The 16,389-nt window shown below is 45.4% G+C and overlaps 2 protein-coding genes across 8 annotated transcripts; both read left to right on the forward strand.

The window, feature by feature from the left end:
- The first annotated feature begins 464 nt into the window (after positions 1-464).
- Positions 465-13,965, forward strand: nap1l1 (nucleosome assembly protein 1-like 1). 7 transcript variants are annotated; one of them, XM_023836773.2, is made up of 16 exons: positions 500-617; positions 2,082-2,117; positions 4,411-4,449; positions 5,654-5,742; positions 6,474-6,576; positions 7,685-7,826; positions 8,245-8,337; positions 8,908-9,036; positions 9,314-9,385; positions 9,492-9,631; positions 9,714-9,859; positions 9,946-9,965; positions 10,122-10,244; positions 10,609-10,641; positions 10,750-10,800; positions 12,279-13,965. In XM_023836773.2, the coding sequence occupies exons 3-16, from the start codon at positions 4,433-4,435 to the stop codon at positions 12,315-12,317; spliced, it is 1,197 nt and encodes a 398-aa protein (XP_023692541.1). In that variant the 5' UTR covers positions 500-617; positions 2,082-2,117; positions 4,411-4,432; the 3' UTR covers positions 12,318-13,965. The 7 variants fall into 7 exon arrangements, with proteins under 7 accessions (XP_023692540.1, XP_023692541.1, XP_023692542.1 ...); XM_023836770.2 differs by lacking the exons at positions 500-617; positions 2,082-2,117 and adding exons at positions 4,168-4,298; positions 11,495-11,529; XM_023836772.2 differs by lacking the exon at positions 2,082-2,117 and having other exon boundaries at positions 465-617.
- An 862-nt stretch (positions 13,966-14,827) lies between these two features.
- phlda1 (pleckstrin homology-like domain, family A, member 1) lies at positions 14,828-15,283 on the forward strand. The gene has a single exon (XM_023836776.2). The coding sequence runs from the start codon at positions 14,828-14,830 to the stop codon at positions 15,281-15,283; it is 456 nt and encodes a 151-aa protein (XP_023692544.1).
- Positions 15,284-16,389: the final 1,106 nt, after the last annotated feature.

The following is a 16,389-nucleotide window of genomic DNA, read 5'->3' on the forward strand; positions in this document are numbered from 1 at the left end:
TGTATTGCTTAATAAAATCAGCTCTGTGCCTTTGTGAACGCCTTTGTGAATCTAATGTGTAGTGTGAAACGCCGTCTGGGACATCAAAACATGGACCCACCCTGTCCTGCCTTTCTTGTTTTCATGCAGTGTGTACATACATGTTATGAATAGACCGAAAAAATGCTGTAAAATAGTTTACAGTTATGCAAATTGTAACACTGTACCGAAAAAGGATCTTAATTTTATAGGTAATAGGAAACAGTTATGGAATGAAAAATGGGAGTCTGCACATCAATGAAATAATTAGTCCAGACTTCTGAACAATGTGATTTTTGCAAATAAGACAACCATGTCCATGCTCAGCGACATTAAAATAAAAGTGCGACATCAGACGGGGCATGGCTATGGCTTTGAGTAAGGCATGAGAAAAGCGAGCGGAATTGGGTTACTTTCAGCTCGTGCCACGGGGATAGCGTTGCCCTGGTGACTGCCGGGTTACGTGATGACGCTTAATGTATATGAGCGCGAGCGGCGGCGCCTCGCTCCCTTTTACCGCCTTCAGAGCGGACTGTTTTTCCCGGCCGTGGTCGCTCCGCTGCGCACTTCTAGACACGCCGAGCCGAGGCAACAGGAAGGTAGGCGAAAGCAAGTCTCACCCCGCTACGGTCCTGTCCGGGGCCCTGAATGTACTCAATTTCGTGCTTTTTTCCTTTTATTTTTATCATTGTGAATGTGTGACGCGTACAGCGAGACTCCCCCAGGACGGGCGCGGAAATACTGAAAGGTTCTGCACGCTAGCCTTCGTGCTAACCGTGGGGGCGCCGCGTTACTTCTCTGCCCCGGATCCCTGGCTGTCTTCGCGGCGGTATTTACTGTCCGGCGTGGGGGGCAACTTAATTAAAAAAAAAAAAAAAAAAATGTAAAAAGGCGTGAATGTCAGACGGCGGTTCGCATATGCTGTGGAGAAAGAAGTGCTGCTCCCGTTTGTTGAGAAGGAAAGGGGGGCTGCATGGTGTGTGAGACTGGAGGGAGAGGTAGCCAGAGTTAAGTTTTGGTGTTTGAATGAGACCGGGAATTCCGACTCCGAATTACTCGGAGGTTTCACGTCGGAGAAGCGGGAGAGTGTGTCTGTCTCCCGTATTACACCTGGCCGTAGCCTCAGCGCTACTCTCCTTAACCGTGAAACCTGCTCTGTAATCCTCAGTCCAGCCTATAGCCGTTGTGATTTGAGTGACTAGTTAGGCGCACCGTTGATGGTTAACAGATTAATCATGTTTTGGATCACAGATGTACACGTAGGGGCTGGCTTTGTAAACCCGCTGTCTCGGTCGCTTCATTTCTGCTAGCTTTGTTAGCTGTTAGCCTTCAACACGTGGCGACCGGCGGGTCCCGCTGCTCCGGAGGCGTGAGCTGCCGGCCGTCGCTGCTAAGCAGGCCGGGATTGGCTGCCATCCAAGGGTCGCCGCACGGTTCGGTGCATTGATCACCCTTCGCGCTATTTGTGTCTGTGCTGTTTTCTTAAACGCTGTTGCTAAATCTGCACGTTAGTTACTCAGAAATGGGATCTAGAAGAGCACGTTGTCACGTTGCATGTTCTGCGGCGTGCTGCTCGACGTGCGACTCCGGCCTTTGGGCATTAAAAATATGAAGGCTGAGTGCTGTGAACTTGATCCTGGTTTTTTTTCCTCACCCCGAGCATCCCTAAGTTTTCACTGATGTTTTAATGGCATGCTTTGTTTTAATGAGAACTGAGTAGTTTCAGCCTTTCTAAATATACACCATAAATCCTTGCAGACAATGGCTTTGTTTGGTATTTTGAGTTACCGGTCTGTGCACTCATTGTTTTGGTTATTTACATGGATTACTTGTATGACTTATAAACGACCTTGGTGAGAATACTGTATCCATGGTAATTAATAAACCCACACATCTGACATCAGCTGTGACTTATTTGTAGGGTTTATTTTGCCCACTGTGTGGTTTGATCCAGGTTGGATATGTGACCTCGAAGATTGTGACCTGAGTTGCTCTCTGCTCTCTGGCAGTGGCATCTGTATGGTTTACTACTGATGTCTTCCTGTCACTCTTATTTTATCTAGATCCTGGAAGTGCTGTCATTTCTGGCCCTGAGGGAGGTGAGAGAAAAGCTTTGCTTTTCAGTGAATATTGGGAAATTGTGTAGCTGGTAGCTTAGTACTTGATGCATTTGGCCCAGGACCTATAAGTGATATGTTTGGGCCTCAGGGATTGCCCCCAGTGTACCTGGGATTAATTTAAATAATCTATCCTTGCAATACTGGATGATGCACCTGAAACATAACCTCAAAAATATAACAAACCAAAAAAAACCAGATGATTCAACCTTTTAACACGTGTACTTATTTCCTTTGGGGAGGAAATATCTACTAAGCAGCTAAGTGATGGAAGAGTGGTGCCTTTCCAGCATCGATTTGGTCTTTCTCTGCCACTGGCGTTTGCTATTGTGCATACAGTTTAAAGGCCAGCACCTTGTTTGGACGCCTGTGCTCAGCTTTCTGTAAACAATCGCACGCATAGGAACTGTGCCTTTTCGCTGTTCTGTTCTCATCTCAGGCAGCTGATCACTTTGTGCCTCATTGACATTTTAGATACTTTTATGGCATCTCAGCACATCTACGTGGCTATTGGGTTGCTGTACTTTGTATACCCCCAGCTCATTGTACATTTCTGACCTCTTCCCACTCCAGGTGAATGGATTGTTTTCATAGGATGCAAAGTAGCCAATTTCGTGCCGTTGGTGTGGTCAAAATTTAGATAATCTGTGGATTCCAGGTGTTTGCTCAATGTTTGCTTGGTTGCCAGCACCAATACATATAAAATGAGGCTCAGTCAAATTCTGCCTGTCTCACTTTCAATTATAGTAATTATCAGCACGCATAGTGTTTATGAATGAAATTAATGCTTGCTAGGCAAAATGACCTAGTCTGGTTTCCCTTTGTTTCTTGCATGTTATCTTTGTAAAAGCTTGTTTTAAATAAGTCATTATAGCACTTTGCTGTCGGATTTAACGTGAGTGTTAAAATATTTCATGGTATTCTGCCTGATGACAGCTTCCCGGCTGTTAGTGCAGTGCCATAGCAAAAGGCTGCTGGACTCCAGGTGCCTCCACAATTGATGTTGCTGTCCCCAAACAGAAATGTAAGCATCTCACCCAGCTTTAGCTTATCAGGCCAGCAAAGAGCATATAGTCATTCTGTGCAAGTATACAGTTCTGTTTCACAGGTTAACTGAGTGCTATTCACAGCACAATCCTGTCAGCTTTGTAACTTATTCCAGCAAGGATCAGTTTTAAAATCAAAATGACTTCTGACCAAGACGTAATTTATAGTTCTGTGCTGTTAAGTATAAGGTGAAGGTTTCATTAATTCATCCATGTACCTCTAAATGTTTTGAAAGGTGGCTTGGAAAAGCTGCATGTATGTAAAACTGACCCCTGCCTGTCATAGATGGGTGATTGGATTGGGAGAGACAGCTTTAGGTTAATGCCCGCTGGGCTACTGTAGCAGAACTCTTTGGAATTTTAAGCTGACAAATTGCAAGGCCTGTGGGTAATAAATGTCCACATGCAACATGCCATACTTTATAAGTGGGAGATTTCACCCCTCCCTATCTGTCCACTTTGACTACTATCAAGTGCCATTTGAAGGCTCTTGTGTGAAGATGTCGAAGCGGTTTTGTTGGGTAATGGGGTCATTTTGTTTGGTGTGTAGAACACATTGGCCTGACAATCTTGTGTGTGTTCAGGAACAGCCCTGTGGTCTTGGAACCTCAGAGCTTGGTCTTTGGATGTTAGTGATATATAATCCTGCTTGCACCATGTGGCTGGATTGAGTCTTAGTGCTACAGTGCCTCTCCAGTCTGCTCTGCCAATAAACTAATGGATCACATATCTGAATAGGCCTGATACTCTACCAACAGTCTGTTAACTGTATATGTATTTATTCAGACATGCACAATATATGCTTTTGTAAATTTAACTGTGCTTCCTTATTTAACATTTACTTCTGAATAAGCTGAAATTTAAAAACTGTAACCAGTGCCCCCTACCCCCCACCCACTGCCTGACTCGTAGCAGGCTGGATTTGCTGTTTGTGGCTGTTGTGCTGTAAGCAGGGTTTGTGAGAGCAATTTGAAATGTTTGTTGCGTTAGCCACTGTGCATATGGCCTCTGAGTCCCAACAGCTTCCTGCCTGTATGGACCAGCTGTCACGAGCTCCTGCTTTGAGGTGGGGTGACAGCCGAACAAAGGCTGCGTGTGGCCCTTCCGGTGTGGAAAGGTTAATGTTTGCTTCAGAGGAGAATTGATTTTGAGCTGGAAAACCAGAGCTGTGGCTGAGGTTTAGCCTATTTAATGTATAATGACTTTCTATTTTTCTTTTTCTCTTCTAGGACTTTGCTGGACTGTACAAAGATGGCTGACATGGATAAGTAAGTTTTGTGGCGAGGGGGCAGTGTTTTTCATCTCTGCATTTGCTGTCTTTGTCCCCTCTTTGTGCTGTCCATGTTCTCTCCACCCACTCAAAATGCTACTACAGTATTTAATACTGGTTCTTACCATCTTAACGGGATGGAGCTTGTTCATGCATGGAGAGCTGCTTTCTGTGACCCTGGGCCTGAGGCCTTTTACCTGCAGACTTGTGGTTAATTTTGACCCCTGCTCCTCCAGGTGTGTAGAGACTGTTAAGCTGGTGTGCTGCCCCATGTCATTGGCTTATCTTAATGTGCCACCTAACCTTTGAGCCGTAACCCAGTTCTGAACGTGGAGGGCTCACCTCAGGGCCCAAGCTGAAATTTCTGGGTGATGCCACTTTCCCCAGTTGTGGTGAATAACCGTGGTTGGGATGGTGGTGGTGCTTTAATCTGCATCGACACCTCACATCAAACTGCAATTTCAAACCACTTCATACAATTTTACTTTCCCTGGTGGAGTTGTGTGATTGACCTAAGCTGAAGATTGAGAGTATAATTAAGTTTTCTGTACCTGAGGACCGTATAAATTTAAGGTTTAGTGTTGTAGCATCTCATAATCAAGTTGATGAATTTAGTCCGGTTTGGGAGTCTTATGCTCAGTTTTGAATTAACATGCCATGGATAATGGCACATGAAGGTCTATGAAAGGTGGCATTGACTGTTTCATGCTTGTGCTTGCCCACAGCTGGTTTGTACGCTCTGCCTCTGTTTCCTGGCTCCAGCACATCCCTCTAACACTTGTCCTTGAATGAGTGGGAGTGGCTGTTAAGCTGGTTGAGTTTCCCTGGGTGTGATTGCTAGGCCTCGAAGCCCTGTGTGGTGAAGGGGCGCCCAGTCAGGGACTTCTGGAGCCCTCCTAGCCACATGAGCCACTGGTAGTTATGGCTGTTGCTTGTGCTTTTTGTTGATGGTAGATGAATTGCCTGTCTGTCAGGTAGATCCTCAATAGGGTTAGGAAGCAGGGAATCCTTTTGCTACGTAAACAATGGTAAGTGCACATCTCTTAAGAAAGCGATACTTGGAGCTAGCTGACAGCCATGCAGAGCTTTTTCTGTAGGTGAAGACAGAAATGTGTGTGGCCACCTATTGTGCTTAATATGCATGGGTATGTTTGTGTGGAACCAGGGTGCGTATGACATTGAGCCCCGTCTTTATCATGCAGTAAAGACCAGACCGAGCTGGACCCTGCAGATGTGGAGGATGTGGAAGATGTGGACGATGAGGAGACTGGGGAGGATGTTAATACCAAAGGTAAGTGGAGTGTCCAGTTCATTCAGTTCTTGATGAGGCACCTTCTCAGTCTGGTCATGACTCGTGTTGCTGGTCCCATATCACTTGAAAACCATTGATTTGTTCAAAATTGTATTTTTTGCTGTTTAATTCTTGCTGATGGTTGATGAATTGCCTATTTGTCAGAGAGATCCTCAATAGGGTTAGGAAGCAGGGAAACCTTTTCCGACAAACATAGTCAATCATTCACTTAACATGGCTCTCAGCTGCGGCATGTAATCGTAACATCTTTATAAAGAGGTGCTAATATTACATAGTCTAATCGAGTAAGTTCTGCTTGGCCTTGCTCCTTTCGAAGATGGCACTTGACTCTGGTCACATGGTAATTGTGCCTTGTTTCTATCTTATGGTTAAAGTATCACTAAAGTATTGCTCTGTAGTTTGGTGCTGAGGGACTTGTGGCTGAGGAGGTGTCTGCAGGACAGCTGCGTTTTGATGTTTCAAAATTGTTATGCAGACTTCAGACTTTCCCTTATCTCACAGAAAATGACACCACTGAGCTTAGAGATCTGCATTATTTATGGTCCAGAACTTAATTTTTGAATTAGGGTTTTGGTAACCTGAAAACTGTCTCCTGATAAATGTGGCACTAAAGGTAGGTATGGTTTACTTTTTCATTAAGTGATTGGGGGGTAGTCTAGGTATTTTTGGGTTTAGCGTGCTGGAGTTCAGCCAGATCACTCTGCCTGCAGCTTGCCAGCTCACAGTCCAGATGATGCGGAACCCACAGGTGCTGGCGGCTCTACAGGAGCGGCTGGATGGCTTGGTCGGGTCACCATCAGGCTACATGGAGAGGTGAGCCTCATCCTCGTTTCGTTCCTGGAGGTTGCTTTGGAAGGTATAGGAATATTGCAGATGTATTTAATGCTGGCCACTGAGGTCAGCTTCTTGCAACTGTGGTTTTCTGATGGTTGCAGCGATGGTCCTTCCTGCTGGATTTATACGTAGCTATGACTTGTCTCTCTGCCCCCTGCCTTACATTACCATAGCATAAAAATGGTGCGATCAATATTAAGCCCATAAGTGTGTATTAACAACCTATGATTTTTATCTTCCGTTAAATGTTGCAAACGCCCATAAAATGTTCTTGCCAACTCTTCCGCAATACATCTATCAAAACAGATGTATGAAATGCCTTTGGGTTAATTACCAGCTGTACTGTTGATCACAGAATGACTCTGCAAAACTCAGGACGGATCAGTTTCCATGGGCTGGTTCTGGTGGCTTCTCTTCCTCTGCCCTTATTCCATCTCACAGCACGGGTCGTGCTGGGACATTTAGTGAAGGTCACACCCCTGATCTGGAGATTCCACCAGTAATTGTGCCCAAATCATGTTAGTTTCTGCTGATGTATGCAACCTTGGATGCCAGTTTTCTCCTGTATTTCAGACCTCCAGAACTCACTAGAGTAGTAAAATAATATTTTCTGGATCTGGTCTCTTGAATTATTTATTTATTTTTTATTTTTTTGTGTGAGATGGGTGTGGTGAATGAATTCTGTGCTTTCATTGTGGGTTGAAGGGAACCATAGCTGAACCGCAAGCTGGCTTCAGGGACCAGATGCTGGCGCCTAGATAGCGTAGCGTAGAACATCCATGTGGAGATGACAGAGCCATATGCGGAACACTGCGGATTAGCAAGCAGAAGCCTTAGCGAGGATTTAATGGCTGTGGTGGCAGGCTGGAGCGGCTCCGAGTTCACTGGGGTCTGTGTCTCATGGAGCTATGCCAGGGATTTTCTGTTCCCTGGAGGGTGACCCCAGGCTGGGCCATAGCAGTGGCGGCAGCTGCTGTGGGTGTCACTCGCCCTCCGTCGGATGGACTCCTGTCATCAGCATTCCTATCATCTTTCCTTCAGCTGACCACAAGGGTTTGTTTACTTTTGTTTTTTTTCTGCTTCTCAGTTTACCCAAGGTTGTCAAGAGGCGTGTCAATGCCCTCAAGAACCTCCAAGTGAAGTGTGCCCACATCGAAGCCAAGTTTTATGAAGAGGTCCACGAGTTGGAAAGGAAGTACGCGGCCCTGTACCAGCCGCTCTTCGAGAAGGTGAGCGTGCGTGCCAGACTCTTGGGGAGGAGTGAAGGGGTTACCTGCTTTAAGCCCTTGGATTTATCATTTTTCTCCATGCAACATGGTGAAAGGAGCTGATCAGGTTGTGTGTGTGCTGTCACCTCACTTCTGAATTGGCAGGTTGCCATTGCTCCTTCAGTACTCTGATTTTTATGATGGTTCTCTAAAAGAGAGCTTTCATCACCAACTTCAGAAGATGGAAATTGTCTGATTAGGCTGAGGATGGAAATTTAGTGATCTGGGATATGTACTTTAGCACGAGCATTAAATCATTACGTAGCGTCGCGCTGATGTTCAGTAAAGTGATAGCTGCTTACACTGTAGACACAGTAACCCTTTGGTTGTCTAGACTGGTTGTTTAGTCTGAACTGATGTGTCCCTCTCCGCAATCCAGCGGAGCGATATCATCAAAGCGGCGTATGAGCCTACGGACGAGGAATGCGAGTGGAAGGCAGATGAGGAGGAAGAGCTTACAGTAAGTAAGCAGGTACTGGTGACGCCTCTGTCCATGTGATGTTGTGCATGTTGTCATGTGATGTAATGCTCAGGCAACACTTGATTCTTTGTTTTAGCACTTTAGCACAAGCTGTTTTCAGATATGGGTAAACGTGCATGGTGTGTTGACACTTTGTGCTTGTACATTTAATCCTTGTTAATCTGACTTTCAGTGACCTGCAGGAACAAGCTCGGGAAGCAGCATTACTAACCCTGTACTTAATTTAAGCCATTGTTAAATATGTAATTGGACGGTGGTTTCTGGCTCTCAGTGGAAAGAAATGGCTTTTCGAGGCAGCTGAAATGCCTCGTGACTGTGGCACATAGGGCTCTTTTGGTGCTCTTTGACATATGGTGTGGCAATGGTGAAGGGTCATAGTTGCATAGATCCTGTTTTATAATTGATGGATTAAGATGCAGGTTCTGGTGCCTTAGACCACTGGCAGTCTGTTGACATTTACTGATAAGAGCATAGGCTGTCTACATGACTTTTAAAATTCTGAATGAAACAAGCAGGTGAATAGCCTGCCTCAAGCATGTCTGTTCCATACCTTTATTTCAGGAGGATATGAAGGAAAAAGCCAAAGTGGAGGAAGAAAAAAAGGATGAGGAGAAGGAGGACCCAAGGGGCGTCCCAGATTTCTGGCTCACAGTGTTCAAGAACGTCGACTTGCTCAGTGATATGCTGCAGGTATTACCAGCAAATCGGGAAGGGGGCTTGTTCGCCTTCATGCTGCACAGAGCCTTTCCCGCCTGCCATTTGGGAAGCCTGGCTGCTGCTTCCCCCTACTGGTGGGTCCTGATATTTCAGCTGTAAAGTTTGGCTGTATCTGCTTCGTTTGTGCCTTATGCAGTGTAAGTGATCTGTGCAGTTAAGTTCATCTGCTGGGTCAGCAAGCAGATGGACTAAGCCGGCCCTTTGCCAGACCCTGCCACAGCATGTGTTAATACGAATTCCTTCCTTCCAGGAACACGATGAACCCATTCTCAAGCACTTACAAGACATTAAAGTCAAGTTTTCGGATCCCGACCAGCCAATGGTTTGTCTTTACTTTGCTTGCTTTAAGCTGACCATCTGTGTCCTTTCATCAGTGAGTTCAGTATCCTTCACTGTTACTTGTCCCCTTGGCCCTTTGCTGTCCTCAGAGCTTCACGTTAGAGTTCTACTTTGAGCCCAATGACTTCTTCACAAACCGAATGTTGACAAAAACCTACAAGATGCGGTCAGAGCCTGATGAGGCGGATCCGTTCTCCTTTGACGGGCCGGAGATCATGGGCTGCACTGGGTAGGGCCCGTTCTGTTCTGGTCACATGGTTAAGGATTGTCGCTTGGTACTGAGGTTGCTTGCTTTTGCACTTTCTTGTTAGTTGCCAGATTGATTGGACTAAGGGCAAAAACGTCACCCTGAAGACGATAAAGAAGAAGCAGAAGCACAAGGGACGTGGCACAGTGAGGACGGTCACCAAGACTGTGCCCAATGATTCCTTTTTCAACTTCTTCAGTCCCCCTGAAGGTAGGAGCAGCACCAACCCTGGACTCTACAGAAGGTCTTATTTTTTCAGTGCTGGCAAGTCATTAATGATTATTTTTCTTTTTCAGTCCCTGAAAATGGAGAGCTGGTAAGTTAGCTCTTATGAGCTTTGAATATACCCGCATGTCTTAAATCTGCTATATTAAGTAGCATCCTATTGTTGCTTCTGAGCTCAAACAGCTCATTTTACAGCTTGTGCATGCAATGATTGCGACTAAGATTGATCTGGCGCATTGACTTTCAGGACGAGGACTCTGAGGCCGTCCTCGCCGCTGACTTTGAGATCGGCCATTTCATCCGCGAGCGCATTGTGCCAAGGGCGGTGTTGTACTTCACTGGCGAGGCCATCGAGGACGACGATGACGATGTGAGTTTGCCTAGGAAGGCAGGTGCCTCTGTAGCCTGCGAAGGCTGTTGGTCCCCCTCCTGTTTTGATTGCTGGTTTCAGATTAATTCCCCTGGTTTAATTAGTTTGGACCAGCAGAACTAGATTAAAATTGGTTTCTCCCCCAAAATATAAATTGCTAGTGTTACCTGGCAACACTGCATGTGGGGGGGATGGCAGCCCCAAAGAAGTGTTGTGGGAGTTAAACTGACAGTGCGATTAGATTAAAGGAGGTGGGTGGGTGGGAACCTTCACTGTTCTGCAGGGAACTGAGATCAACATCCCAGGTAACCTTTGGGGATCCTGCCATGCATCTTGGTTCTAATGGACTTATTTCTCCTTTCAGTATGATGAAGAGGGTGAGGAGGCTGATGATGAGGTAGGAGCCTTTACTGATTGTGTTAATTGAAGAAACATTTAGCTGTAGCATAGATGGTGTCTGCCCCCCCCCAATCATATGGTCTGACCTTTTTTCCCAATGATTTAGGAGGGTGAAGAGGAAGCAGATGAGGAGAACGACCCAGATTACGAGCCCAAGGTGTGTACCCAGCCTCAGAGCACTAGGGTGGAGACATGCAGATCCCAATGAGAAATTTCAGGCAGAGCCTCTGGTATTAGGACCTGTGCTTTTCTGTTTTTTGAGACTTGCATGCAACAACTAGGTTGGTATGTTTCACATTACAGATCGTTAATGGAGTAACTATAGCGATTTCTGTTGCTTTTCTGGCCAATGTATTTATGCATACATACATGCTCAGTTTTAGTTTCTTGTGAGAACTGAATTCATACTAATGAAATTGCCTTTACTACTTTCGGATATATATCCCGTTGTTTGCTGGAGTGGGTGTGGTTGTGCAGATTGACTGGTTCTGGCTTGGCTTTAGAAAGGTCTCCCCGTTGTTTAGTACCACTTGGTTTCAAGCTTTCTGCTGAATTGCTGGCTGACGCAGCATGTGAATTGGTCCTGCCCCCCCCCCCCCCCCCACACCACCACCCCAAAACCGATTTGCTCCTGGCACATTCCTGCAGAGTTGGGAGTTTGCTTATTGGCTTGGTATTGCCCCATGAGTACACACGTGTTTCCATTGAGGATGAATTTGCTTTTACTGCCTGTCTGTCTGCCAGCCGTCTGCCCCTCCGATGTGATGCACTGTGCACCTTTTTAAAAAAATGGTTTTCAGCTCCTCTCACTTGGCCCCTTGTCAGCTGCTCTCTAAATCTTTCCTCACTAGGTTTAAGTGATGTCTGTAGGCATAGCCCTCTCCTGGTAGGTACGGCCCGCAGACTGTCCCCTTAATGCCTTCCACCCACTCCTCCATTTTTTCCTCATTTGCACGCTACTCCTCACCCCTTGCCACTGTATGCTATTCAGTTTCATGCCCTCTAAGTTGAGGCTAAATTTGCAGTTTGTTACAAAATTGACGTTTTGCCGTTTGTCAACACCATTTGGCATGGAGTGAAGGGCACAATTGTGTGGTTTAGTGTGGAAGTTACTTCGATTGTTCATAAGTGTTTCTGTATAGGGGGGAGGATGATTGCTTTCTTGCGTATCCTGGAAGGACTGTTTGTGCCTGTCCTGCTAGTCTATACCTCCCTTCCCTACAGCACTATTCCGGAACCTTCCAGAATACTCGCGTGACTGCCTGTGCAAGTGTCACCCCATGTGATAGTAAAACCCCTTTTGTGTGTGTTTCTAATGTGATTGGTGTGGGATTACTTATTTACATATTACTTATTTACTTATTCACATTGTTGCTAATGTGTCAACCTATTAAGGCTCAGACACCCTAAAAGGGGTTATAAACGGACACTGGGCAGTAACAATGTAATATAGTTAACTTTGAGGGGGGTTCTGCTAGCCAATTACGGGCCCAGTCCACCCCCCTGGGACGACAGAACACCTATAGTGAATGACCATCTAAGAATCTCAGCCTTAATGTTTGTCAGGCAGTAGTAGTTTATTGTGCTGATTTGCAGCAGATGTGATGAGTGATAGCACAGTATCTGTCTCCGCAGAAGGACACGAATCCACCAGCAGAGTGCAACCAACAGTGAAGCCGGAGCCCGTGGCCTTGGAGAGTAACTGCACTGTAACAGCTTCTGAAACAAAACATAGTTACTTACAGCCTTATAATGTTTTATATATTTTCTTGGTAGAAATTATGGAATTTCAACATTTTTGTTACCAAACTCGTATAATGGGGGCCAATTCCAAGCCATGGCTCATTCTGCATAGTATTTTTAGTTTTTTTTTTTTTTTTTTTTTTTTTTTCGTTTTAGGATAAATAGAATGCAGTAACTCACTCAAAGCATGAACTTATTTCTCCACTGCTTGATAGTTTTGGGTTCTTTGTGAAGTCTTGTTGTGCTGCTCTCAGACAACAGCTGTGGAAAGACAACCGAGTTCGTGGTGTGTGATAGCCCGTGTTCACAAACCAAATCCTCACTCTAAACAACCAGAGTAACCTAGCTGGTTGCCCCCCGCCCCTTTTTATATATATATAAAAAAAAAATAGTAAATCTGAGATGGTGACCTCATGTTTGTGGTTCTGCCGCGACCCTTGTTCTTCACGCCACTGCTCAGTCATGTCTGCCCACACTTTTTACACCGCCAGCCAGTGTAAATGGGTGAAATTTGGGCCGCTTTGACCGCTGTGGTGTTGGTTGGTACCACTTTGGCTGTTAGGAGCGTCTGGAGTATCCGGCACCGGGTGTAGTACATTCCGTTGTACAGATGGGACATTTATAAATTCATTTCATTGGCAGCCATGATTGCTTTTGGGTTAGATTTGTGAAATGAATTGCATGTCAAAGCTGCTGAATCCCCAGTCTTGTTTGGGTTGCCATGTTTGTGGCTTTACTTTGCCGAGCTGATGTGGCCCAGTCTGATGCGTTCCAAATTTTATGTAGCAAGTTAGAGCACTATGGGTAGCAGTGAGTATTGGATTCTTATCCACATTTCTATGCTGGTGAAGTGTTGATCTCCCTAGATGGAGTCTGAGCACTTGTGTCTTCAGTGAGTGGTACCATCACGTTGCTGCAAAGGGTGGTTTGACTGGAATCCTCTTTCAGTCTGCTGATGCCCACAAAGTGTTTTATTGGGGTGAGGGGGGGGGGGTAAATTTGTCCAGCACATAATCTTGGGGAAGGCATATATCGCATGAGTGTTTCGAGCTGGCTAAGGTTTGAAATCCAGCAGCCCTGACTTTCAGCAGGAAGGAAAGGTGGTTAAACAAATTAGAGTAACACAGGCTAATTGCCAGCTGGTTTTCCCAGACTATCACTGTGAATGGATGACTTTGTTTTTTTTTTTAACCTACCTTTGTAGCTGGAGATGGGGTGTGGGGTCTGAAGTGGCAGTTTCTGCCCGATGTTCAGGACCGCTTTCCCAGTTCGTCCTTGGACCTTCTCTGATGGTTGCAGTAGGATCATTAACAGCACTTGGTTAACAGGAGCCGTGGTCACCTGGTTGGTCACGACACATAGCCCACTTACTGTGGGCAAAGTGCTCCCGCAGTTGCCACTGACGCACGTAACCTACACCATAGGTGATGTGGGATATCGATGCAGTCCCATTATAAAACTGGATTCTGAAGGGGTCCCTTTGGTGCAGCTGTTGTCAAAGCATAATGCTATGCTACACAAAACTAATGTACTCAATTGTATGTGTATTGTATATTCATGAATAAATTGGTTAAATGTGCACCTGTGTAATCTGGTCCTTTTGTTGAAATGTTAGTATGTGGGCAAACAAACTTTCTTTTTTTTTTTTTTTAACTGTATACTGGTGATAAAGGGGCAACTACCTGCTAAATCAGCTTGGGAGAAGGGACTCAGCTGGAGCATTGCCTCTGCGGATTGCCAACGACACCAGTCAGCTCTGCTCTTTGTCTTTGAAGGACATTAGTCAAATAATGTCCGACAACCGCTAGGCGGCAGCCAGATTCCTGAGAGCGCCATAAAATGCCTTGCACTATCGATCGGTTGATTTAAAAACTTTCTTTGCGTTTTATTGTAATATGATTTCGTAGTATAATTTACCAACTTGAAAAGGGGATGTCTTTCAATTTCCACGTGGTATAGCTGGAATGTTAAGTTCAACCAATTCGGTTCAATGGACATTAACAGGAACCGCGTGATTTGGCTAGGTTATGCGAGTTCTGGTTTAATGACTTGGGTCTCGTTTAAAAATGTTTATTTTCAGTTCCGCGTCTGTCATGTTAAATTTTATAAGGCATTAGTCACCCCGTCAGGTTTTCAGTCAGACGCGCTGCGTATTAAAGAAGCTCTTCGATCCGAGCGCGCTCTACGTTGGATGCCGGCCGGGGGAGGGCGAAGGGGGCGGTCCACACGAAGGTCCCGAGGAAAGCCCATGTCACGTCGGCTTGAAGGAATTAGTCAATTTACCAGCGCTGCCGACTGGGCTCGTACGGAGCTGCGGTGGATCGGCAAACGCAAGCTGCCTGCATATAACAGACAGCCGAAGCCGATGTGCATGATCTTCCTGGTCAACAGAGAAACTGGCATTGTATTTCAACTAGCGACATAGGGTGATTTTTTTCATTATGTTGGATAGCAGCGGAAAGGTACTGAAGGAGGGGCTGATGGAGAAAAGAAGCGACGGCTTGCTGCAACTGTGGAAGAAGAAGCACTGCGTCCTCACGGAAGAGGGGCTCCTTTTGCACCCCCCGAAGCAGCACGACAATCCGCATCACCAACAGCAGCAGGTCAAGGAGCCGGGCAAAATGAAGGAGTTGCATTTCTCCAACATGAAGACGGTGGATTGCGTCGAGCGGAAGGGCAAGTATGTTTACTTCACGGTGGTCATGTCCGAAGGGAAAGAGATCGACTTCAGGTGTCCGCAAGACGAGGGCTGGAACGCCGAAATAACTTTGCAGATGGTGCAGTACAAGAACCGGCAGGCGATCCTGGCGGTACGGTCCACGAGGCAGAAACAGCAGCTGCTCGTCGTGCAGCTTCCAGGGCACAAAAGCATCAGGAATTCGCAAAATGTGGTGTAAACTGTGATGGATGCTCGAGATGGGTAAGATCAGATTAAAGGATGTTTTTAATTTAACAGTTATTTACGAAACTACCTCCAGCGAAAACTATTTGAGAACCACGAGGTTCGCATTACCGGACTAGCAAGCGCGCTGTGCGGGCTGCTTGGTTCAACATTGTAACCTTGGCTTTATTACCTCCAGCAAGTGTTAATTTAAAATATTGCCACGTACAACAGTACAATTTACAGCAGGCTACATTTAATTTGCTTCGTTATTGACGATGAGTGTAACACGATTCATCCAGGTTAGTTACTCCACATGTCTTTAGTGTAGCCTACTAATAAGTTATCACCTGAACTTTTCTGAAACCCGTTAAAAACGGACCTGAAGTAAAACTCTTTAAACGAAAATCTGCGACCAGCATTTTTCATCCATATTAGTAATTTTTTATATCTATATATTGCTCAATGCAGGAAATATACACAATATGAGACATTGTAATATGCCAAATAGAATTTCGTCAAAATGTTTAAATGAGTTAACCATACGATACGTAGGATACAAAAAACTCTACGTCCACGAGCACAGATCTTTTCCCACATACCTTTAAATACCGTAAGTGGGTGCAGATTAATATTTGGATTATATTAAGATCTGTGCTTTCCCTATATATGAATTACGTATGAGAACGTAACATCTGCACTGCAATTATTGGCCGGTGCCGGGTATCAGGGTGATACAATCTTAACGTAAAACCTTGTAAGTCGTGTTATTTCCGTGTTTGGGCATCTGACTTCGCATTATTTGCTGCATTCACAGGTCAATGGGACCATCGACCGAGGCTCCCCAGCCGCTACCGGCTCCTGCCGTCCTCGCCGAGCTGATAACAGGGGCCACCCGATCGCAGTAAATCGCTTTTTGTTTGATTCAGAACAACACCCATTTCCTCAAACTTTTTTTTTTTTTCTGTTCTTCGTTTACTTTCCCACGAACAAAACAGACCTTCGCTTATAAAAGAAGGAAGGAAGAAAAGAAGATATTTACATCCACCTTGCGGGTTTTTTTTATTTTATTTATTATTTGTAAATATTTTCCCATGCGTTTGACATTTATGAATGTGAGAC

This window comes from Paramormyrops kingsleyae, chromosome 1 (assembly GCF_048594095.1).
Source record: "Paramormyrops kingsleyae isolate MSU_618 chromosome 1, PKINGS_0.4, whole genome shotgun sequence".
In the NCBI taxonomy this organism is placed as follows: Eukaryota; Metazoa; Chordata; class Actinopteri; order Osteoglossiformes; family Mormyridae; genus Paramormyrops; species Paramormyrops kingsleyae.